Below are 25,792 nucleotides of genomic sequence, written 5' to 3' on the forward strand. Positions count from 1 at the left end.
TTTCAACCATTTTAAGATATGCATCAAGTTGATAAGTGTGTCTCGTGCCCTACCCACTGCTGCAGCCATTCCTCTTAATCACAATGCCCAAGAATGACACAACATTCTTCCACTTTTGTGCAGAGATATGGTGCTGGCATTGAGTTAATATTTAGAAATGGGAATCGTATGATATGTGTCAATCTATGTTCTTATATAACACTAACTGTAGCAGAAATCCAGGCAGACACAACATACATGTTGTTTTATAGAATTTTATTTAATTTATTCAAAATATAGGAGCGAACAGGAAGAACATGAGTTGGTTAGGGGTCTGGAGACTTGGACAAAGACAGACTGATTGCATAACTTGTTCACAAAGTTGACTTTTCAATAATTGTTTAATTCCCTTGCTGCATCTCCATCTTGTGGTCTTTAAAAGATTTCTCATGAGAAGCACAGGAAGGCAGTGAATCAGTTTTGGGTGACCTGTCATGACTATGCTTCCTGCCTCACCCTACAGCCGTGCTTACTTGTTCTACTTTTGAATTAGATTGCATTTATAAGATAAAAGCATGTGTTTGTTATAGATAAATTAATTTATACCAAACTTCCTTGACAGTAGATATGGATTTATTTCAACCTACAACCAACAAATTTGACCTTTTTGAGAAAATTGAAAAAGTTATCGTAGGATTATGATATGTACTAATTTCCATATTCCATATTCATCTGGCCCTTTTACTTTTCTTCACGGGTATGTTTACCTTATCTTGCATTGACTTAAAATTGCAGTTGGCCCTCGGTTAAAAAATATACAATTAAATAGAATAAGCCTTTAATTGTCCTTCAGAATAGAGAATTCCCTCCACTTAATTAAACAAAGGAGGCAGTAGTGTGCAATGACTTTTGCATTACATTTGCATACAGGGAAATCTTTAGCTGTCACCAAAAATCAGTTTCCCACTGTACATCCGTCAGCATCTAATCAAGAGCTCCCTATCATGAGACTAACATAACATTTCTAATTTAACACGACATGAAAGAATGTGAACACTGAAACCGTGCACATGACTCCAACTGGCGATGTCAATTACGAAACTGTGGATCCATTCAGTGGCATTATTGAATCAGCCGCTGGCAATTCTGAGCGCGAGTCTGTCAGCTGATGTGAAGCAGCTGTCTGAAAATGTTTAAATTGTTGATTGTTAAACATAACACAGAAATTCATCATGTCATGAAACGCCAGATAGGGTAAAACCCAATAAATAGCATGTATGGATACAAGATTACAGAGAAATTGTTTAGTTATTTTGCATGATGATCTGTTTGACTGTGTGACAGCGGAAGGAACACTTTCATCAGAAGACAGAAGAGGTAATCAAAGGGTTTTTTTTAAAAATTGTTATTATAAAACAAGGTCAACAAATGATCACGTTTGCTGTTTTACAATAGCAACACATAGTCTTTGTAGGGAAAAAATGACAACGTAATTGTCTTGGTAATCGTAATGATTTGGTTTATTTCCAACATGCATAACAAGATTACATTAAAGTATCACATGGTTACAGTTGCAGTTTGACATGTTTGAAAAGGAGTAGGAAGAAGCTAATCTTATTTAATGCTACCCCCTCTCCATGTCTCAGCAATTACTAATAGTTTGTTCACTATGTGTACCATCTTACCATTTTTAATAGTGAATGAAAGAGGTTTGTGATAGTCAAGATAATATGGTTTGTGGGGATTATTAAAGAATAAATACATGACTAAACAATACATCTATAAAGAAGTACAGCTGACAGAAACACAGTTTGGTAGTAAATAAGTACAGATTTTAATACATTGTTTGAGTTCTTTATTCAATCCATTCCATATTTTGATTCCACATACAGATAATGTGCGTTTTTAGTGATGTGTATCATCAAAACATGGAGGCTATGGAGGACAATGCAGTGGCAGAGCTATGAGTCATCGCATGAAATGATTGAACTTCAAGATCATAATTTGAGATTAAATGTGTCCAAATTACATTAATAGTTGAACTTCAATATGGGATTAGGCTTTAAGAATGTAATCAAAAGGTTTGGCATCTTTTGTTAATAATCGAATTGTTGAGCATGCGAACAGTGCGTGATCAGGGCGTTGATGTTGTGACGTTACTGCGCGATTGCCCAATCGCCGGCTGTGTTTTCCAGCCTATCAATTTACAGTTAATACTATGAGTTCTGCCCTCTTGGCGCAGCGACCGAAGCAAAGGACAAATTCCGCACTACGAGTGGATGTTCCATATAAACGTCTGTTGGAGCTGCCTACTGCTCTCACATGAAGACACGCCGCGGTGCTCGCACGTCCTCTGCGCTTTAATTTGATCCAAAAAGAGGCCTAGCTAGCTGGAAGAAAGAGGACTCGAACCAGACAGCAGACAGAGAGAACTGCGGGCCCACTGGCGTTCGAATCCTGTAAGACTCGCCCCACCGCTGGGTCCTCGTCGTGGTTTTGTCCCATCTACTACGTGTACATCCTCACAGAGGATAACATCCACGGGAAGACACGGGACAGCAACCCGCGTTTGCTCCTCTGCCGCAGCCCGGGGGTGTGCTGCCTGGCAGAGCATGCTAAATAATGAGCCAAAGGGACACACTGGTTCATTTGTTCGCTGGGGGGTAAGTTTAATAGCATCGTGCATGTCGACATCGGTGGGAATAACATTTTAAATCGCCTACTTAATAAATGTCATCAATCTCATTCATCGACATTATTAAGAGCTGCGTGTGTTTACGCTACAATCATGGCAGCAGCGCGTGCACGTCACTCTCGTCACTGTCAAAGTAGTCACCTATTCAGATGACTTCCGGCCAATGTGTAAACCTATGTCGTGTATTTTACATAACATAATGTCTAATTTTGGATCAGTGTTTTTCAGTTATTATCCTAATTTATAGTTCCGGCGTTATTTATTTTAAACAGCTGCCACTTCTGATGTAAATTTAAATGTATTACGCTTTTATTGTGAAGTACAATGGAGTTAGATTGTTTTACAGGTACTTCCGTCACAAAGGGTTATCAATTTCTAATAACCTTTATACATTAATCATTGAACAAGGGAAAATAATCGCTCAGTGTATGTCAATTTAACATTGTAATCTTATTAATGCACTGTAAGACATGTTTTAAGTACACGTTAGGAGTTTCTCCAGTAGACTTGAATGTATTTGTTTTAAGTGACATACATCTTTTGTTGTCATGCAACAACTTGGCTCTATATGCAGAAGGTGATATCAGACATTTCTAACGTATAATATTATTGAATCCCTTCATATTAACTATTCTGCAGACAGGTTTGACAGCCTTTTATTAGAGACACTGACAAACACAGTTTATTGAGACATAGAAAAGCTTTGTTATTAATATTATTGCTGTTGTTTTCTCTTTCATCTGCACACAAAACAAATGAAATTTAAACATAGCAATCACATCCCAAGCCAAGTCTGCTCCTATCACCTCAAATCTGACACACCTCTGGAGAAATTTGGCTTAACAGCAGAATCTCATTAGTTTTTTTTTTTGTATAAAACCGAGGTGGTGGATTTAGCTCACTTTGTATCTTTATTTATTTAAGAAAAACAGGGACGGAGCATAATACGCAACATTTTCATGTAAATATGCAAGATTATCGTCAGTGGCTAATTTCCATTTTTAGTCCCTGATGGCAGGTTGAACCATGAGTTTCGGGAGACATAAAGTGCTTGACTGCTAAAGTGCTTGGTTGCCTTTTTTCCTTGCACATGGCAGCTAGCACTCCCCTGAAAGTAGGCAAAGGGTCACCGCTCTGTGCATGAATGTGGGCCGGCCTTTAGAAAGGTAAATATAGCTGTTACTACTCTAAAGTAGAGTGCACTTTAAGGAAGTTATGCCGACTGCATAAATGTTAGCCTCCGCTACTGTATTATTTATTTGACCTCGTTTACATTTGGCAACATTTTAGCTTTAATTTTTAACTTTCTTTTTTATCTTTAAGAAAGAACAGTGCTGATCTGGGGAAAGCAGAGGGGACCATCAGGAATGGGGAAGTTAGTGGAATAAAAATTAGTTACCTAAGATTCATGCTTGATGTTTTTGCCACCAAATGAATGTAAACGTATCAGTGTGAGTTTGTTTACATATTGCTAATGGGTTCAGTGAAGGTCAGCGCAGCCCAACAGTTTGTCAGATTCATTCCGAGTGCAACATCGTGTCTGGGTGAAAGTTCAGTGAGCACCCCAACAAGTCTTAAATTATCACATGACCTCATTATTGCCTCCTCAGGGTTTGTTTTTATTTAGCCGTGCCCTGTTTGTGGCAAACGGCAACATAAAAACACACCACCTCGCATCTGGTAGCTTTATTAGCTCAGGATTATGCCTGTCACCCCACTATCATTCTCATGTTCCTGCATTGTAAGATCTTTTGTCAACTTGCCTGGTATTCCAATACACAGTGGAAAGACCATTGAATGCCAATACACTATCTTGTCACCATCCCTATTGTTTTGCCATGTCTTTCAATGGTTTCCCCTCACCTTGTTGTCTTGGTGTCTGTCCAGATGCGGGGGTACGGTGGGAGCCATTTTGACGTGTCCTCTGGAAGTGGTGAAGACCAGACTGCAGTCATCTTCTGTCACTCTTTACATTTCTGAAGTCCAGCTCAGCACTGTAAACGGAGCTGGTGTGGCCCGTGTCGCTCCACCTGGACCTTTGCATTGTCTCAAGTAAGGAGAATGAAGTGACATATTATTTCCTAAATGAAGTTGGTGGGAAATACGTGCATAAAATGCAGGTATCCCACCTTGATGATGCAAAAATGGAAAACAGTTTATTTTAAAAAGGCATACTGAAGGACACTTGTTGTATATTTAATTGTCTTAGCATCTCATGTATTTCCCCTTTTTAATAGTATCAACTCGTTCTGAACTTATTTGACTGCTTTTTTGTCTTAGAAAATGAACATTTTAATAATTGGATTATGAAGACTAATGCAATCCAAGGGCATGGCACGGTGGTGTGAATGCAAATAATGTGGGGAAATGCAAATGCAATTAAATGCGAGCGGCCTAATCCAATAGAAATAAGTGCTATGTCTCATAGAGTTGAAAAATAAATGCATTACTATATCTTGCAGAAGAAATGAGCAATTATTAGGTGGAGGTAGAACATTCTTATACGTCTATACTGTAATACCAATTTTTGCACTTTAATGTAACCTTACACTCTGCAAAACAACAGTGTGATTTGCAATTTGTGTGATTTAAAACAATGGGAGATGTGGTGTCTCACTTAGCAGTGACTCATTTGAATAAACATGTTGAATGTTTGCAAAATCACAAAACATCTCAAAGTGCTGTTTAATCAAAACATGCACTTTTCATATGACTTAAATGACCATACTTACCAAGTGGCAACAATAGAGATTGCAGGTACCTTAAAATTGAAAGCTGTAAGTAAAAATTCAGCCTAATTGGATGCTTAGCCTTTTCTTCTCTGACAATCAAATCATCCAACTTGTAGTATGTGGAACAAATTGCATAACACTGAAGTGTGGAAAGTTTCACCTCCACATCTTGAATTATTTTATGACCAAGGGATTTCTCTTATGTTTGGTTTATGTCACGTGCATTTATTACCAGGATGTAGTTCATTTTTACAATCCTATGTAACGCTTCTAGAGCAATGTACTATTTCATTTGGTGGCAACTTGACAAACTGTTTTAGGTTTACTGGACTCTTAAGGGTCTCCTTGTGAATGTTTTTTTGTTTGTGTCCAGCGATTGCCTGGTGAGCAGTTTGGGGGTACCCTGCCCCTCTTCCAAAGTCAGCTGGGATGGGCTCAATTTCACCAGTAATCTTGTACAGGATAAGTGGTAGAAGATGGATTTTAAGACGTTTGCAGTGCAAGAGCATTGCTTTCAGCTCATCATCTTGTGCATTAGCAGAAACCTTACACCACTATTGCAGAGCAAAGCAGGACAGATGAGGAGAGAGCGATATGGGAAGCAAGGGAATAGGAAAAATGTTTGCGGGTCGAAGTAGGCCAGCATGCAGTGAGAGGAAGCCTTGCTATGTTATTTTGGTTGCATAACTGTAACAATTTTACGCGAGCTCCGAATGAAATATAATATAATTTTAAACCGTAAGACATTGCATTTTGTCTTGAATAATGAACGCATTAAAGCATGAGTGTCCAAAGTGCGGTCCAGGGACCATTTGTTTTTTTTATTCGCCCTCGGCACATTCTAAAAATACATTTAAACAAGAAAATAAAAAAACACAACAGTATTAAAAAAAAAAAAAAAAAGAGCAGTAATTTTACGAGAATAAAGACAAACTATTAGGAGAAGCAAGTCATAATATAAGGAGGAAAAAATAGCATAAAGTTGAAATATTCCATCCATCCATCCATCCTTGCATTTTTAAATGCCGCTTATCCTAATTAGGGGGTATCCCGGAGCCTATCCCAGCTGACTTCGGGAGAGAGGCGGGGTATCTCCTGGAGAAAATAAAAGGCAAATAGAAAGGGACAGCACAAAATGAACTTGTGGGTCATCATTGTTTATAACACTGTAAAGATCACTAGAGCAAGGGCACCTGTCACTTTTATTTATTTTGGGTCTCAGTATGTTGATATTGGCCTTGTTAATATCAGGATTTACTGAGCCTCAGGCTGTGGCAGGTTTTCTTACAACTGGTCATTTACTGGTCCATCTGCCTGGAAGGGATCACATTGATAGGGATATGAATTTACAAGTAAAACAGGGCTTCTGTGTGAAATGCAATAATGTTTAGTTATATTTTCTATAATTCCTGATCATTAGGGCATCTGCTGGGTCATAAAAGGTCTAAAATCCAAGCATTTGAATTTAAGGCCTTTAAAATGCCTAAAATTCCCTTAAAATATCTCAAATATGATTTTGAAACATCTTAAAAATGTATTAATGTTGCTTTTATTTACTGTAATTTCTGGTGTATAAACCGCTCCTTTTTTCTTAAACTTTGAACCCTGCCACTCACGAGCTATATGGGAACTCACGATGAGCTTGTCAAACCATTGGAAATCGCAGGAGGTCATTAGTCAATATAACAGTCTGACTCACGGTGTCATCTTACGAAGAACGCTAAAATCATCACACAGCAGCTTAACACTCTAAAGGTTGGTAAGAAATCTACAGGACAAGTACCAATACCAACTGCTTCCCAGCAAAGCAGTTCATTGGCCATGGCTGCCGGGGTGGTGCAATGATTCATTTAGCTGCAGACGGAGGCGCTCTTTGTTTTTCTATCTAAATCTAGTGGGTGCGGCTTAAACACGGGTGCGTCTTATACACCAGAAATTACGGTACAGTATGTGTTTTGAGGACGCTCTAATATAACTATCAATCCATTTTTTTATACCGCATGTCCTCACTAAGGTCGCTGTAGCCTATCCCAGCCGACTTGGCGGGGCGCTGGTTGCCAGCCAATCGCAGGACACATACAAACAACCATTAACACTCACAATTTGTCTACAATTAGCCTAACATGCATATTTTTGTGTGGGAGGATGCACACTGGGTGAACATGCAAACTCCACAGAGAGAGCGAGAGAGATACAAACAGATCTTCTGATTGTGTGGCCAACATGCTAACCACTAGGCCACCGTGCGGACCACTATGACACAACAACAAAACTATAACATGACTACTGCACGCTGTGGGTCTCTGATTTTTCTTTGTGTGTGTTTGCCCGTATGAATGTGAAATGGGTCTTAAATGGTCATCATTGTGGTCTTAAAAAGGTCTCAAAAAGTCTTGCGTTTGAATTGTTGAAATCTGCAGAGACCCTGGTATTCATGCACCACTTGTATTGATCAACACAAAAAAATAAATGCATTAACATTTATGTAATTCTTCCAATGTCCTACCACTGTCTCCAGGCATTCTCTTGCATGTGGATAAACAACATTATCTGTATACATGTAAATATAAAATCAACTGTTGTCTGCCTGCAGATTAATCTTTGAGAGGGAGGGATTGCGGTCACTCTTTAGAGGACTTGGACCCAACCTTGTGGGTGTGGCACCTTCCAGGTACGTTCTGTTTGCTCGCGCTGTTCTGCCAAGAGCCTTGTCCTACTTTTAGACTTTGCCATGTCTAAAGGTGCACCAGAAATGGCAAAATCAAAACAAAGAGGAATTCTTCATTAGTACCTGCTTTCAGAGTTCCTGAGTCAGTTGTTGATCTTATTGGTCATTTGAATCCTTCCAATTGTTCTCTTCTAAGCTTCCAAAGACATGGAATTGGCAGCATAAATGATAGGCTGCCAAATTGAGAGCAGTTATGTTGCTCTGCGATTCAAATCTCTGCTTCAAATTTGTTAAAACTGAGAATGTTCCTTTTTTCTTAGCCAGGCCCGTCCAGGTTGCGTAACAGCCTAAAGTCAGTGGATCACAATATGCAGAAAACAGCAGCAGAAGGTGCTGGCCAGCTGTGACTTTGACATCATGCGACTGTTGTCGTCATTGGTGTTGTGCGTTATCTAAGTGGACAGCATATCATGCAGTTTGCACGTGCTGCTCCTTGCCTTTTGTTCTTAGGAATTTTTATCATTATCATTCGCTATCAGTCCCACCTGTTTTTTTTGTGTCTGCAAGTTCCACTTAATATTGTTTTAATTAGGGGTGCTCCGATCGATCGGCCTCGTCCGATTTCTGTGAAAACGCATGTGATCGGCATATGCCGATACATGCCTTGCAACACCGATTACAGAAGTCGATCACCTCTGGCTGTACTGTTGCATCATGCGGCCTGTAGTGAGCTTCTCCCGCCCACTATCTCTCACACTGCACAGGTGTGCCAAAACCAAAACAATCATGGCTGCCGTGTGGGACTTAGATGTCGTTTGTGAGAGTGATGTAAGTGTTGCACCCTGCAAAACATGCTACAAAAAATATCTTGCTGCCCTGGCACGTTAAAAAACTTTTAATTTAATGCGGAATTTGGGGGCTGGGCACATGGCGGGGTGTGGTGAGTTTTTGAGGCCTGCGATGTGACCATCAGTTGGTTGGAGGCTAATGTGGCCAACTGTGGACACTCGCCCGTGTGTGTGTGGCAGTCGGAGGTCTAAGGCGGATAGCCTGAAAAGTGGTTGGATTCGTCGGCGGCGGGTTTGCCGACGGGGTGGGCTCCTGCTGGGGTGCCATCAAGCTGTGTGCACTCACATCCAAACTCTCCTTTAAAGAATGCATCTCATCCTCTAAGTTTCTCCAGTGATATATGTTCTCTTCAATAAGTAAGTCAAATATTTTTTTACTTGATAATTTTATGGTTCCCCTTTTAAATTATATTGCCAATAGTAAATAAAAAAATGTACACTTAATTTATGTGAACGATATTGGTAGCAGTATTGGATGATTTCACTCATGGATGATCGGTATCGGAATCGAGAGCATGAACCACTGATCCGAGCATCCCTAGTTTTAATCTTGGTTATATACTTAACCTCATTCTGTGATGAGGGGAAAAAAACATTGCGCTTTAGTACATCTTATAAGCCACCTGAAACGCCTGCATCACCACGATGCTCGAGGTCCAGGGCTAGTTCCTATCGCCATAGCTTTTGAAAATGGCAAAAAAGTTTGCCAGAGACGACCCGAGGACTAGCGGTGATTTCATCATGGAAATGATGCCGCTGGACGATCAGCCCTTTTACCATCGTTGACCATACCAGCTTTTGATGGCTAGTAAACGCCTTGTAGGGCACTATAAAATCACTTATCACTTATTTTACCAACATAGAGTGTGGGCTATTTGGGCTAGTGAATAAAATGTCCAATAACTAAATGCAGAAAATCTTAAATTTATTGATGCAGTACATCTTTGACCAATTTTGCCTAGTAATTCAGAAATGGTTGTAGCCTGGTTAACGTTTCTAATGGGATGTCAGCCTCAGCACAAATTGCTGCAAAATCTTGAACAAACTGTAATGCCTGTGCTTTCGATTTAAAGGAAGATGTAGTCATCGATGCAATTCCAACCGCGTTATTAATAGAAATGTATTTTTATGACACCCTTATTTTTTTTACACAATTAGACTACATGTGGCAAACAGCGCTCCTATTTTTATGAACGGAAGTGTGTTGTGTGTCTTGAGAGTCTGTTAACGGCTAAGATGAGCTGGGTGCACGAATAAACGTGTATCTAGTCTTTTTTTCCTCTCAGAACTTCCACGTCGTCAGCGGACATTGTAAAATGGTCGGCCTGAGTCGCACACATACAACTGCACTAGCATGCTCTGCTAAACTACTGTAACCCCGCTAGCTTCCATTCACACTCTATAAGAGAGGAATTTCCAAGGTTTTTCGCCACAGTTTCGACATGTTTAGTTTGGGGGTGATGGTGGTTGGGTTTAGTGTTTCTGATTAGATTCCGCCACGATTGAGTGGTCCGCCGGTGAAATACTTCCCCACGCGAACTTTCCCTCTCCTGACGATTACATCATTTCATTCACGTCACTTTCCACGAGATTCCGCATTTTACAGTAAATTCCGTTTTATTGGCGAAATCATAGGGCCCTACCCTGAGAGCCAGGGTTTGTACTTCTGAGCCTCTGCTATTTTTTTAAATGTTTTGTTAGTAGTAGTGATGTCATAATATTTGGTAAGGACAAATCTACAGATAGTTGTCAATCCAAATTTGTTTGAGTTGTTGTTACCTCCAGGTGTGCACAAACTACAATTAAAGTGCTCATGACACCAAAAAAAATTTTGAAAAAAACCCAACAAAATGAAAGTACTCAATAAATAAAACATTTTGTCATACTGCTGTCATAGATTAACAACTATGAGGTAGGAGTGAAATAAAGTTTTGATTTTGACATGCCCCCCCCAGTGAGTTTTCTGAACCATCCTTGATACCAAAGGAAGTTATCAGTATTGGAAAAAAAAAAATAGATCTTGCATCTCTTGTGGATATGTATCAAAATGTAATGTGTTCTTCCTTGGCTTATAGTTTTTGAGTAATACTAATAATAAACAAGTGCAACCTTCTTCAACCAACATAACAACATGCAGAGTCACATAGTTTGCACTCAATTTACCCAATCTAGCTTTGGTAAAGATTTATAGCCTCATGTTTGGGTTTCTTAAGCATGCAGAAGATGCTCTCATACTATATTTAGCAAACAGCAGAATTTTGGATGTAGGTGTCATAAACAAAACACTTAACACGAGTGCACAGCTTGTATCAGTAGCTGCACCTATTAATAATGAGAGCTCTCGCAATACATGTGCGAACAAATCTAGGTCAAGTTAGTGTGTGTGTGTGCTTTCATTTCAAAACAAGGACAGGGAGGAGTGGTTAGTGTGTTTAATTCCACCCAGCAGAAATCCACTATCATTTTTTTTTCCCCCATGCACAGCTTATATCGTAAGGGATAAACCAGCCACGCTGGTGTACATTTTCATGTCCCATAGTGTGCTTTTCCTATGCAGGGTCGCAATGAAGTGGGAGCATATCCCAGATGAATAAAAAAAAAAAAATTAAGTTAAAAGAAAATCAGCAATTCAGTAGGAAATTCAGGTATTAAGTAACATTTTAAAGTTCACAATAGATCTAGTTTTTTGGTTGCCTCCCCCACTTGTTTGCTCTGTTGTGAAGTATAAACATAAACATAATTATTTATTGTTTGATGAGTGTATGTTTTACACATGAATAAATGTTAATGTTCTGGATGTTAGTTAAAGGTAAAATTACAACATACAGGATAGCGACTATGTAATAATATGTTTTAATATTGCTGGGAGGCATCACTCTTTGTTTTATTGTTATTTATTTGCTTGTGATCTAAATTCTCTGTGCTTTTTTACCATAGGGCAATCTACTTTGCTGCCTATTCAACAGCCAAGGAGAAGCTGAATGGCGTGCTGGAGCCAGACTCCACCCAGGTGCACATGGTGTCTGCTGGCATGGCAGGTAACCAAGGCTCCCTCCCCCCTCCCTTCTGTCTGTCTGTCTTGATAGCTACCTGTTTGTCTGTCTGCCTGGACAGTGATAGGTTGTGTAGACAGAAAGCCCCACAGAATGACAGAATGACTCCCCCCAGTATTCACCAGATATATAAATTCCATCAGTTTTCCTCACAAATGAATATTACCTTTCCCCCATCCTTCATCTATATACATGTTTGGGATCCTCACAAATGTACACCTTCATTAACATTACAGTACAAGTTATGCTAAAGCTAAATAATGGGAGCTGTATTTTAGCTTGCCATGTACACAAATACAGTATACCAAAAGGGGGGTGTATCAGAAAGCACAATTTAAGACTCTCAGGATCAAACCCAGAACTTTTTGTGGTGACAAAAACTTCCCTGTAAACACCACGGTACCTTCCTTTAATCAATTAAATCTGAAAATTATGGTGAAAAGAAGTAAAAGGCCAAAAAATAGCTTGCCTGGCACAACAATGATGCAAAAAGTACAGTGGGACCTTGAAGATTGGACACAATTCAATTTTCTTAACCATTTTCCCCGCAAAAATTAAAGGATCTGTTCCAGAGTCCGTTCCGAAGTAAATCGTCACTGTCAAATCTTTCTTCATTAACTGTGCAGACAGTGTTTTGAGTAACATTTCAACATGATTAACTGTCATACAGGCATAAAAAGAAGTTGAGCTCTGCACAGTAAAACTATGGAAAAGATCCTCTAAATCAGGGGTGTCCAAACTTCAGAGGGCCACATGCTGAAAAATGAAAAGATGCAGGAGTCACTTTGATATTTTGTAACGCAACACATGTAGATATGCTAAGAAGTTATACTGTATATTTCAAGAAAGCACTGCATCTCAGCTTTGTGATAAACGTGAAAGCGTATTATTATTATTATTATTATTATTTATTATTATTATTATTATTATTATTATCAACTTCGCTTTTTTGCTCTTTTCAGGTTTTTATTAATTTTCCAAATATTTAAACTTTCTTCTTAAATAATAATCATAAATTCGATTTTTGTAATATTATGGCTTTATTCCCATATATTATGACTTTTTTCCCATAATATTTTGACTTTATTCCCATAATATTTTGACTTTATTCCCAATATATTATAACTTTTCCCCCAATACATTTTCCAAAAATCACAACTTTTATTTCTTTTTATTCTCATAATATTACGACTTTTAAAAAATAGCCTTTTCTTTAATATTTCAACTCTATGCTACTAAAATTACATTTTTCCTCACGATAGTATGAGTTTAGTCTCATAACATTGTGACTTTATTTTTCTCCTAATTAGGACTTTACTCCCATAATATTTTGACGTTATTCTCGTGACATTAGAACTTTTTCCACTTAGTAGCTAGACTTTGCCAAATCACTATTCTTAGCTGACAACAACCATAACTTATTTACCTTTTAGGCATGTTTAAAAACTGTGGTGTCTAAATTCTTCAACCGACAGGGTGTGGTAATTTTGAGGTTCCACTGTACCATTATTAGTATGTTTCACTTGTCTGTAAACATTTGTTTTACCCAGATTTAGCAATGTCAAGTAAGTATTTTGTGGCTTTCAGTGGCAACTTTTTGACTTGCTAAAACATGCATGTTGCATTGTGCCATTACTAACATTACACTAATATGCAGTCTGTATATTCAGCTAAGTCAACACGACAAGGTCCTCAAAGTTTAGGTTGTGCTTTTATACATTTTTTAGCCCCATTGTACCACCATGTCCTACTTTTGTTTTTACCCCCATCCTTCCCTTTTTAATTTTCTTTTTTAAATTGAGGCCTCGTAAGAGGACTCTAAATGGTTTAACATCCCAGTTGTTACTTAAACAGTGTGGTCTGGGCCCCCCTTCTTTGCTCTGTGTGTATAGAGGAGAGAGCACGGCCCCCAGTGGTCAACAGGGGCCCCTGGCACTCGAGCGGACACGTCAGGTAGCACCCCAACACTGGTATGATGGTGATTTAAATTAATATTAGTAAGTCTTGGTTATTAATTGTAATGGTAATAGCATTGCTTCTGGCAATGTGTTCGTGGTGGTTTGTAATTTTTCTGTTGCCTTCTCTTACCCTTTTTTTAAATTTTTTATTCCACCACCAGTAATGGTCAACAAAAGAAATGCTAACCTTGTCACTGCGCCACAACTCTAAATAATTGATGCTCATTTTGTCTTTGGTCATTGTCCATCACCTCTTTGTTTATTTCATTGAAGGGGAACTGCTCTCATGCCTTTACAGACAAGTTTGCAGACCGTAAAACAGTAGTGCTATTTAAATACACAAATGCAAACGTGAATGTGCCAAACATCAGCAGGTCTGTTAATTGTCATCAGGTTTTGTTTTAATACTCCTCAGAATACTTTGGCATGGCTGTTGCTCATGTTAAAGTACTTTGAATGATAAGTAGTTGTCAAAGATTATGTATTGTGGTGTCTAAGACAAGCATTTGTATTTGGAATACAACTATCTCATTGTTTAACATACAGGGGGCTTTTATGTAAACATTGATACATTTGTTATGTCTGTCAAGTAACATTACCAAGTTAGGCCACCCTCAAGGCAAGCTTTGGATTGCAACAAGTTGTTGCGCATGAGGAAGTCCCAGTTTTTCTATTTTTTACTCTTTGAACAATTTGCCTTCCTGTTTTTAATCAAAACCATATTGACAGACTCGGAAAGCAGGTCAAGCTTTATTGTAAATAGTCATGTGCCTTTTAGGATGATCCTAACGCACAGCATGTCTATATGCATCAATGTATGTGTCAGCACTGTCATACACAGTATGCACATATATTTCAAACTTTTAAGCAACTTAGCACATCTGTAAAGAGAGTTTTTTTTGTTTTTGTTTATATTGGTTACATTTTATTATTACTGTGCCGACACGGGATAGCCAAATGATGAGGGGAATTTTTAAACATGACTCAACGAGAGCCACTAGGACTTGGTTGTAATGTTCATTGTTGTAACGTACTCAGAAATGTGTTTTTTCCTACTACAGGAGGTCTTCGGTTTACAAACGAGTTGTGTTCCTACGACGCATTGTAAGTTGAGTTTTAGTGTAAGTCGGACTTTATACCTAAATTAACACCTAAGTCACTCACACTACACCAGGGGTGTCCAAACTTTTTCCAGCAAGGGCTGCATAGTGAAGAATCAAAAGGTGTGGGGGCCACTTAATTTTTTATTTTTTATTTTTTAAACCAACCCATGTAGACAAGCAAAGAAGGAAAAAAAACAACTGAAAAAAACCGAGCCTGCATCTCAGCTTTGTGTATGTAATTGGTGACATAGCATTTAGCGTATGTATGAATGACCTTTTTCTCCTTAGGATTACACGTTTTTGTTTGTTTTTCAATTTTCAATTTTGTACAGATATTTCAACTGTTTTTTTTTTCTCCCTGTCATACTCTTTTGCTTTTTATTCCATTCATGCTGTGTTTATTTTTTACAAATATTTCAACTTTTGTCTTGTACATTTTTCCCCTTATGTCTTTGATGATATATTAATATAATTAATATGGCTAATGGCTAATACAACTTGATTGTAATATTATAACTTTTACAACCTAATTTTCCTAAAATTGAGCCTTTATTCTTGTTTTTCTTTGTTTATCATAATATTATGACTTAAAAAATAAAATTTTAGTCTTTAATGTTTCAACTTTATGCTATTTTTTTCTCTTAATATTATGGCTTTGTTCTCTTATTTTGTCGTTATTCTTGTAAAATTACTGCTGTTTTTTTTTCAATTTCTGCTGTTTTTTTAGTTTTCTTGTTTGAATGTATTTTTCGAATGTGCCATGGGCCAATAAAAAAACACCCTCGAGCCACACTTTGGACACCTCTGCACTATACACGGAAGACATAAAGGACGTAATTAATACAAGAATTAAATAAAATGGTAATTTAAAAAGAAAAAGAATGTGCTTAGTTATTCATAGGAGCAGATCCTTACATGTTTAAGGATACGAACTGCACTCTTGATGATGGCCACGGCGGTCTTGGACCAGGCATGCAGCCAGTGTTGATTGGCGTTTCTCCCCTTTCTGGGCATTTTACTTCCTTGATGTTGGCTTTTCTTTTCTTTGATGCATCAAGGGAGTCTGCCGGGCACTTGGGAGACATTATAAAGGTGGGCGAGGGAGCGTGGCTACACTCAGCTGTGTATTCTTTCATCACACGCACGTAACTAGTTCATGAGCTAGCCTCGTATTTACGAACCAAACTGATTAAGTCCCGGACTAAGTTTTTAATTAATCTATAAGAGTATGTGGTAACATGAAACGTCGTAAAGCGAGGACCGCCTGTACTTCTATGTTTCATCACCTTCACCCATCCTTTGTTTCTTCCAAACAGACAAGGTTAGCATTTCCGCATTTCCTTACAGTGTAGACCTTTATTTCTGTAATATTTTTACACAATAATTGCAGGAAGCTTAAACAGAATACCTCTCCTGCTTTTGTACTTGTGGTGTTCTTGGCCTGAAACTGGAGTTTTTGATCCAGTTCGCCTCTCTTCCGTCGACATTTTCTTTGTGTCAGCTGATAAAAAGGAATAAAGGGAGGGATGAATTGGCCAGAAAGTGGGAATAAAGTACCATAAGTGTAAAAAAAAAAAGAACTTAGCAAATGGTTTTGGGCGGGTGGGTGGATGTGACTGCTGCTTGTGTGTGACTGTGGTACAGAAAAGCCTGTGTCTATTTTAGGGCTTTACTGTAAAGCTTTCACCCCTGCGTGATTGGGTGGGACATCCCCGCCAACTGAGCCCCCCATATCTGCAGGCTACTAGCTGCAGCGGGGAGGAGCTGGAGGAGCTTTGCCCCTCCCTCGTGAGTACACGCCATAGACGCTACCTTCTACTTCTTCCCTCTTTTTGTCTTCCTCCTCTTCTTCTTTATGTTCTTCTCTCCAACAGACCTGCGTCAACATCTCCTCTTCACGCAGATGAACGTAGGGCTGCGTTGCACTGAGATGTTAGATGTGACTGAGGTCTCATTTGCTATGGTCTTAGCTGTTACACTAGTGGCTGCTTCCACCATTTTGACTCAGCCTTTGAGTCATTTGGGACTAGTACTAAGTACCGATGTAGTTAGCATCCACATCGAGTATACTGCATTGTTTAGCATTCACTGTAAAGGAAATACAATGGCTTCTCAAGAGAGTCATTGCGTACATGTACACACAACTACAATTTGATCCTTTTTCCTCATTATTTATCGGCTTGTTATCCTGTTTGTTGTGATTAACATTAACACGGTTGGAGATAAAGCCAGATGATAAATAAAAAATGCTGCCTCACACTTTTGAACATTAGTCCTGATGAATAGAGGCGATCTTGATCTTGTTTCAATGTAATCTGGCAGGTTTTGCAAGATTCACTTTTAACAAGGCTGCAGCCTTTTTTTTTTTAACTAACTCGAGTATTGAGGCACACATCTAATTAACTAACTGTTAAATGTACTAATAAGAGGAGCTATGACATCATATTGCTTCTGTGTGAAGTTTTGCAAATGAACATCAGCATTTACATAATTATAATTGACCATTTGTAAGAGTACCGTACTTTTATCTATAGGAACATTACAAGTTCTCGCTCAGTAGAAATGAAAACATCATTTCCACGTGTTCACAATATCAAATGTTGAGGGTGATGCATTAAATTACACTCACCGCTGCTGTCTTCTTGCTCTTATCATTACATGAGATGTGTACATATACTGTGTATGTGTAGCGGTGCGTTTTATGCCCAGTGTTTGCTTCCATCAAAGTAAAAAAAATACGTCCATATGGATAGTGAATTAAAATTGTCCATGAGAAAATGCTTGTGTGCCCATGTCCATGTGTTTCTACACCTGTCTAAAGTTCATTGCTCTTTTTTAGGGTTCACCGCCATCACAGCCACTAATCCCATATGGCTGATAAAGACTCGCATGCAGCTGGACTCCAGGTCAGGAGCTTCTGAAAAATCTATTGATGAAATGACTGTATTTAAATTGTTAGTAGGGCTGTCAAACATAGCTACCGTCAAATCCGGTGTGCAAACCGATAGCTCTTTCTTTGGCAGGAGCCAATCACAAGCTATCAATGCACTCACAACAAGCTTGTCAACCCACTGGAAATCGCAGGAGGTCATTATACAGTATATAACAGTATAACAGTCTGACTCATGGTGTCATGTTTAAACCCATCACACAGCAACCTAACACTCAAAAGGTATACCTGAGAAATATACAAGCATGTACCAATACGGATTTCGATGGAAAAATCCCCAACTCCTTTTAAGGTTTTCCCATAATGCATTGCATCTGAGCAATGTATTCATTGGGGCGCTGCAATGACGTCAGCCTACTTCTAGGCTCCTCTATCTCCCTCTGGTGAACAGAGGCACAATTGCAGCACCAATCATCCATTCTCTATGCTACTTGTCCTCCAATGAAATGCTTTGCTGACATGAAATGCATTATGAGAAAAAAATGTGTTTTTTTCTCGCATTGGCACAACTTTATATATATATTTTGTATACCTTTTGAGTGGTGCTGTGTGATAAGATCAGTGTTCTTTGTAAGATTGCACCGTGAGTCCAACTATTAGATTGAGTAATGACCTACTGCTTTTTCCAATGGGTCAAAAAGCTCATGAGTTTTTTCATAACTCATGATTGGCTCCTGTCAAAGAGCTGCCTGGTCCTCACAGACTCATTCATGCCACAGTATGCCATTTTATGACATAGACACTTGCGGCTTATACACTGGTGCGGCTTATGCATGTACAAGTCTAGTTTTTCCTCTAAATTTAGTGGGTGTGACTTATACGCCGGCATTTACAGTGATTTATTTCATTATTATGTCAAATGTTTAGTGTAACTAACGCATGTGCACCATGCCAAGCCACACCTCTGTTATGACAGCAGACAAAGGCACAGTTCAGCATCCTCATAGTGTCACATGGTGTCTGACCCTATCTTTATTCTGACCTGAACACATCAACAGCAGTGCAATTCCAACACCATATGTAAAGTATCTCCAACTCACAAACACATCTCTAGTCCTCCTCGGAACGGCACTTCTTCATTGTCACTAGATCCGTGGTTCTTAACCAGTGGGTCGGGACCCAAAAGGGGGTTGTGAGCTGTTTTCAGTGGGTCACGGGTCTTTTGCATGGGGAAAAAAAAAAAAAAGTAAATACCCAATATCTGAGTGCGCCTCACGTTCTTGTATGCACTATTTGCTTGCTACGCCACCGTGAGGTGCATGCCGTGTTTCTGGGCGACTGTCAAGCTTGAGTTGGAGAGCAAGGGCATCGAGTGGAGGCTGCATCAGACTACAAAGGGGCCACTTCACACACCTAATTCACTACTTACTGCAGCTGCACCCTAAGCATCATGGGAACTGTAGTTCTTTTAGCCATAAATTATCCGCATCAATGTATAAGTCGCAGGCCTCAAAATGCGTGAGAAAAAAGGAGCACCGTGTACACTAGATATTATGGTAATCTGCTTAGACATTTTAAAATCATTTGACAGCCATAATTGTTAGTGGTAATACGTTGAATTGTGATTTTTGTTGTTATGACCACAGGAACCGGGGTGAACGCCGCTTGAACGCGTTTGAGTGTGTTCGGCGGGTGTACCAGATGGAAGGCTTGCGGGGTTTTTACAAGGGCATGTCTGCGTCGTACGCCGGCATCTCTGAGACGGTCATCCATTTTGTCATCTATGAGAGCATCAAACGCAAGCTGCTGCAGTCGAGGGCACAAACTAGCATGGAGGGCGAGGAGGAGTCTGTCAAAGATGCTTCAGACTTTGTTGGGATGATGCTCGCTGCTGCCACTTCCAAGACCTGTGCAACGACCATTGCATACCCCCATGGTAACACTCACTCACTTCATCTGTATTATTATTATTATTTATATTTATATCTGTATATGTTTTTTATGTCAACATTTATATCTATTATTGAGATATTTTGCCATGGAGAACATTAATATCACAATACAGCAAATATGCAACTATTTGGGAAGAAAACCTCTACGTTATATCTGCTGTATGTAATGATGCAGCATTTCCTCATGAAAAAAAAAAAAGATTTACACATCACTGTGTGTTGAATATTTTAAAAGGGTAAGCAGACAAATTTCCCAATAAGTTTATCTAAGCTTTTAACTATCATTGGTAAACTAAAACCAAGTTTTTCCACAAAGCCGATCATGTTATCAAAGCATTGCCTTCATATTTTACACATAATTCAGCGTAATTCAAAGTTTAATGGGTAATTTTGTCACGCACTTTTGACTTGCATTCAATATACTCACAATACTTGCACTGAATACTGAACATTTTCAATCACTGGCGACCAGTCCAGGGTGTACCCCGCCTCTTGGAACTAAGTCAGCTGAGATAGGCTCCAGCATACCCCCGCGACCCTAATGAGGAGAAGCGGTATAGAAGATGGATGGATGGATGACAAAAGCATCCTTGTTAGCATCCTATTAGTTTGCCACTTTATGGAAACGGGAACCGGCATTCAGCTGCTTCGCCCGTCTATGATGTCATTGGCGGTCACCTCAAAAATGTTTACACAAAATATGGTTTTATAGTTTTACAATTATAGTTTAACATACATAAAACAAGTATAAATGCATATCAGTGACGAATGAACCTTCATTGAAGATGTGACTGTTCCTAAAGACACAATGTGGCAGTGAGATCAACACGAACACCAGCATTGTGTTTTGTAATGAGTTATTTCTTGAATTCAATAGTGTTTTCGCCCTATTTATGAAAATGTTGGCACTTGCACCTTTCTTTGGCTCCATTTTGGGTTATTGAGGTGAGAAACACTAATGAAGTCAAGAAATAACTCATGGCAAAACAGGAAGGTGGTATGTTGATCTCGCTGCGAACAGTCATGTCAAGAAGCACGTCTTCAGTGAAGGTAAAAGTAACCTTAAATCTTAATTTATCCCTTTCGTTCATTTATATGTATTCATATTCCTTTCAAATTGTTTTGTGCATATAAAACTATAGGAAATGTGTTTTGTGTTAACATTTTTGTTTTTCTGGAACAAATTAATTGATGTTACATTATGTCTTTTGAGAAAAATTGATTCGGTTATGGTTTGGCTTGGTTAGAGTCAGACCTTCTGGAAAGGATTTAATGCCAACCAAGGTTCCACGTTGGCAATTCCTGAATGGTAAATGTACAGTATTTGTGAAACGTCGTAAATCATAACTGAAAATAATTCAATAACATCTGGATTTTTTAGTCGGTACAACAGAGGAGCAGGACAAGTACAACACGGTTTCTACCCTCCAAAAATGCAGAATAAGGTCAACTTAACTCACTACTGCCGTATAAAGAATGTTCCTGATAGGATGCAATTTAGAAAAAGCTGAGTCTGTAATTGTCTTGACGTTTTATCAAATTAATGATACAAAATTTATGGTTTAATGGCTTTAATGTGTTCAAAGTCAATTAGTGACCACTTATATTTTAAGTAACCAACTTTACTCCATGATCTAATTGCAGAGGTGATCCGCACACGGCTACGAGAAGAGGGCAGCAAGTACCGCTCTTTTTTCCAAACTCTGCTGACAGTACCAAAAGAGGAAGGATACCGTGCGCTGTACCGCGGCCTCACTACGCACCTCGTTAGACAGATTCCTAACACGGCCATCATGATGTGCACCTATGAAGTGGTGGTCTACCTGTTGGGCCGTTAGGCTTCTCTCCTTCCACTGTGAACAGACTCATCATGTTCGCCTTTGGCGAGGACAAAATGAAGACCAAAGGAAGAAGCTGAGGTGGACCAGCAAAGTACAAACACAAAAATATGAAAAGGACAGAAGGAAGCCCTTTGTTACCATAGCGACCTCTAGTTCCCGTCATTAGCTTGCCTGAAGAGATAAGCTGCTGAAGGTCGCCGTGGAGGTGATATGCGTTGGATTAGAGATGTGTTGCTGGCAAAAAGTCACCAGTTAAACATAAGAAAAAGATAATACGCACAGATCAGTGGCCTTAACTTCCTTGCTATGGGTGATGAGTGAATTGCTGCTTTTCATTCGAATATATAGAGAAAGTTTGGAAAGGGGAATGCTGGAGAACTGCTGCATTTGACAGGAAGGATGATAACAAAATATAGTTCTCATTTGAATTTTTTAATTATTAAATTCAAATAGGCACTATTTGCACTTGTTGAGTTTAAGAGACTCGTGTTTAGGAATGTTTGTCCAAGGCAGAATGGATGGATGAATATATTACTTTTATCAAGTCCCTCATTCCCCTTTTCTTTACACGTCATACTAAGCCGTTCCCCTCTTAGCGTTGGACCCCCCCACAGAAGGCAATGTGATGCAGGGGATGCCAAATACCAGCTGGAGGTGGCCTGTCACTCAAACAGAGGACAGCACGAAAGATTAGAGGCAGAATCTGGATTTGTTTTGCCTCCATGATCCAGTGCCTGACACTGACAAGCTTTGGAAGCGGATGTCATTTGTGTCTTTGGGCAGAACAAAAGTAAGATCAGAAATCAAGGGCATGTTCATCCTGATACCGCTAAGTGTTTGATGCGATGTGATTTGCGCGGCTATGTAGAAGTATCACCATGAAGTACCAGGTCACTACCTGAATATAATTGGGGGAGAATTGTTCATCACCTTATATTTGTATGTGTTGATGTATCTACCATTTTACCATGCATCTACAAATGCATGTATAAGAAATTACTACTAAAGGTTTCCCTCCCCAACACTAGCTTTTAATTGTGCAAGACACTGCGACCGGGAGTGTGGAAAGAGCTCCTGTGTGCTATCCACAGGCGTCATTCCTGCTGCCGTGCAAGTTCTTCCCTCCTTTGGCTTTTATTGCCTGGATAATAACATGCACTTTTGTGGCCTTTTCTCAGGCTTGTGCTTTGCATTTTATTGTGTGGACAGTTTAGTTGTGTATATTGTAAAAGAAGAAAAACGTATATTAAAATTGTATTTTGCGCTACTGTTCTTATAGCAAATATATTGTACAGTATTGAGTTCTCAGTAGTTGTGAATCATGTCCTGTGTGTATGTGTGTGTGTATATAATACGGATACTGTATATGCATATCATTGTTTATCTTTCCCTGTCCTGACGTTTTATTTTCATTTTTGTGCAATTGAACCTTATTTTGATGTGACCTGGATTGTGTCTGACTGGGCTTATTCTTATAATACTTCACGCTGCAGGACAATACCTTACTTCACATATTTGTCCCCATGCTTCGGCGGATTTTTTTTTTTTTCTGTTGCGGTTTTGAGTGTTTTCTGCAGTTTTGAATGTTGTCATTGTGCTGTTTACAGTATTTTGGATTCATACTGTCATGAGTTTCCAGCATATTTGCAAGTGTTATAATGTGAGTGTTCAAAACGTATAACTGAATCGAGGACTGTTAGCTTTAGATACCTTTTCTTAAAGAGGATTGTTGGTAATTAACCAGAGATGTTCCCATTAGGTTATTACAAAGTAGACATGCATGTCTTAGTTAAGTAAACCTTCTGAGTTTATATACTCTGCAAATAGATTTTACCAATTTTCTTAAAGAATACAAAAACTGCACAAACTGCATACTGTTCTTTTTGAACACTTAAATTTTTCATTTGTTGCAGTATTATTACAGGGGCAAGCCAAGGCCTGTGCTGTCACTGGGAATTGTTATTGATTTCCTCTTGCCACTGACACAATATTTGCGGTCTTTAAGAAACAAAGCAAATTAATTTTTATATTTTCCTTTAACAAATCAATAGCTTTTAAGTCTAGTGTTTGGTTGTAGTTTATACTTGAGGTCAATTCGCCAAAACTGTGACATGTACAAAGAACTGGACAAACACTGATTTCTTTTAGCGCTCAATGTTTGCAATTGAGTAACTTAATGTATGTATGACCAGTACGCTGAAAATGTTGTTTTTTGCCAGCTCAATCACTATTTTCATTTGTTATTAAAACCAGAATTAAATAAAACGATTGTAACTTGAAAAATGAAATTCCTGCAGTTTGTCTGGTTTTATTGTTGAACGTGTGGCATAATGTTGAAATGTTTTTGTACCTACCGCGTACTACCGATAGGTGGTGCCAGAGTGCTTCTAATAAGACGCACTTGAGAAAGCGTTCCATTGTTGACCCGAAGTCGATTTTTAAGTTTTCAATGAGTTGTTTAGCACACAAACAGTTTTTAGATTGTTGAATGTGTATGGACTATGGAAGATTGTATTTATTGTAACACCTCACTCATGGCTAAGACTAAACGCTTTTATGAATAAACCATGGGTATGTGTTCGCTTCTGCTATTGAAAGCTGTCACCTGTGCTTCAAATACGGAACGAAGGAAACTATAACATTTTCAAATATCTATCAATTCAATATCTTATAAGAAAAGCTAAAGGGCTATTAGAGGAGGAGATTCAAGACTTATCACTTTATCAAGTTCAAACACTTAGGATTTTTCAGTGTATGACATATACTGAAATTGAAAACAGTAAGTCCTACTGTACAGATAGTGTATGTCAAGCTATTAATTTTGCGGACTTTATAGGCAGTCCGTAAACATACCATCAGCGCATTAGCCAATAGCGCTAAAGTTAACATGGCGGAAGAAGCCAATCAGCGCGCTCCTTGTCGTGTTAATGGCCACACGGTATCGGGGCTCCCCTGCTTTGGCTTCACGCGAGCTATCGTTTACGGCAACAAAGAAACACCCCGTCTCTTCATAACATCGCTGGAATAAAATTTAACAGCAAAGAGGAGAGGCATCGTTTTTTTGTTGTCAGTGCTGTTAAACCATCATAAAAAAGTGACGTTTGGAGAGGAGTTGAGCTTCCGTGCGGTGAGTGTTGCTGTGTTTACATGCTGTTCAACGTGTAGTTGTTGGGCAGGCGAGCTGCGTGTATTTCTTCTGCTTTGTTGGTGCATTTAAGCCATTTTCGGCAAAAAGAGACAAACTTTTTGATTTTTTTTCAATATTACTGGTGCCATGTAGGCAAAATTGTCCTCTGACGTCAAACAATGGTGATGGAAGTTTAAGCAAGCTAAATAGCCGATGGATATTTATTTAGTAGCGTATAGAATACGTGCAGTTTTCAACTTGATTGTCTGCATGCTGTTTTTTTGGTGAATCACTTAGGATGAGCAAGCATCTAAATTTTTTCCATGTGATCCCTCTAGTCACCTGTTCAAATAAGTTACAAAAGAACACCCAATACCCTGTCGTACTAAAACCCTATACAATTGTTTTTGCTTTTGTAGTTTAAACGTAACCGCATCATACTGAGAAGTGTTTTGAATATTTAACTCCTTAAATGTTGCTAAACAAGGAAAGAAATATAAAAACGTCTTATAATGTGCTATTTGTAAAGGCAGATATTCTGATGGATTGTAATAATCAGTCAAGATTTGATTGTTGATTAGCCACATTTTGATGAAAGTGAGGCAAAACATACTTTCATCATCCTTTATTTAACCAGTTAAACCTCACTGAGATTCAAAATCTCTTTTTACAAGAGTGACCTGGCCAAGATGGCAGCATAGCACAGTTTACTACTTGGCTGCAACCAGCAGAGGCGCTGTTGATTCAGTCCGTTGATTCAGTGGCCAGAAGAAGAAGAATAAGAAGAAGAGGGGGTTGTTCTCTTAGTATGACATTATTATATATTATTATATATTATATATATAATAATATATATATTATTATATATTACTGTTACAAGCTTTGTGACCATCATCATTGCAAAGCTCTGCCTTTGCTCTTTTTGCTGTCTGTGTTCATATTTCTA

The 25,792-nt window shown here is 38.7% G+C and overlaps 2 protein-coding genes across 3 annotated transcripts in view; both read left to right on the plus strand.

Annotated features, from left to right (window-relative positions):
- The first annotated feature begins 2,189 nt into the window (after positions 1-2,189).
- LOC129176978 (solute carrier family 25 member 36-A-like) lies at positions 2,190-24,284 on the plus strand. Of its 2 annotated transcripts, none has more exons than XM_054767609.1 (7): positions 2,190-2,642; positions 4,562-4,726; positions 8,000-8,077; positions 11,860-11,960; positions 17,876-17,942; positions 19,573-19,862; positions 21,523-24,284. In XM_054767609.1, exons 1-7 carry the CDS (start codon positions 2,602-2,604, stop codon positions 21,714-21,716), a joined length of 936 nt encoding a protein of 311 aa, XP_054623584.1. In that variant the 5' UTR covers positions 2,190-2,601; the 3' UTR covers positions 21,717-24,284. The 2 variants fall into 2 exon arrangements, with proteins under 2 accessions (XP_054623584.1, XP_054623585.1); XM_054767610.1 differs by lacking the exon at positions 2,190-2,642 and adding an exon at positions 16,702-16,945 and having other exon boundaries at positions 4,656-4,726.
- Positions 24,285-24,667: 383 nt separating this feature from the next.
- The window catches only part of spsb4a (splA/ryanodine receptor domain and SOCS box containing 4a), a 79,479-nt gene continuing 78,354 nt past the window's right edge, over positions 24,668-25,792 (plus strand). The window contains exon 1 of the mRNA XM_054759641.1: positions 24,668-24,846. The gene's annotated coding sequence lies outside the window, so the exon portion shown is untranslated. The remainder of the gene's footprint in view (positions 24,847-25,792) is intronic.

The sequence above is a fragment of the Dunckerocampus dactyliophorus genome, chromosome 2 (genome assembly GCF_027744805.1).
Source record: "Dunckerocampus dactyliophorus isolate RoL2022-P2 chromosome 2, RoL_Ddac_1.1, whole genome shotgun sequence".
NCBI lineage: Eukaryota > Metazoa > Chordata > Actinopteri > Syngnathiformes > Syngnathidae > Dunckerocampus > Dunckerocampus dactyliophorus.

What these genes read in the sequence shown, in the direction of transcription:
- LOC129176978 (XM_054767609.1), top strand. Translation starts at nt 2,602, where the DNA reads ATGAGCCAAAGGGACACACTGGTTCATTTGTTCGCTGGGGG. An exon ending in GGACCTTTGCATTGTCTCAA is followed by an intron (nt 4,727 to 7,999) that starts GTAAGGAGAATG and finishes GTCTGCCTGCAG; the next exon opens with ATTAATCTTTGAGAGGGAGG. An exon ending in GTGGGTGTGGCACCTTCCAG is followed by an intron (nt 8,078 to 11,859) that starts GTACGTTCTGTT and finishes TTTTTACCATAG; the next exon opens with GGCAATCTACTTTGCTGCCT.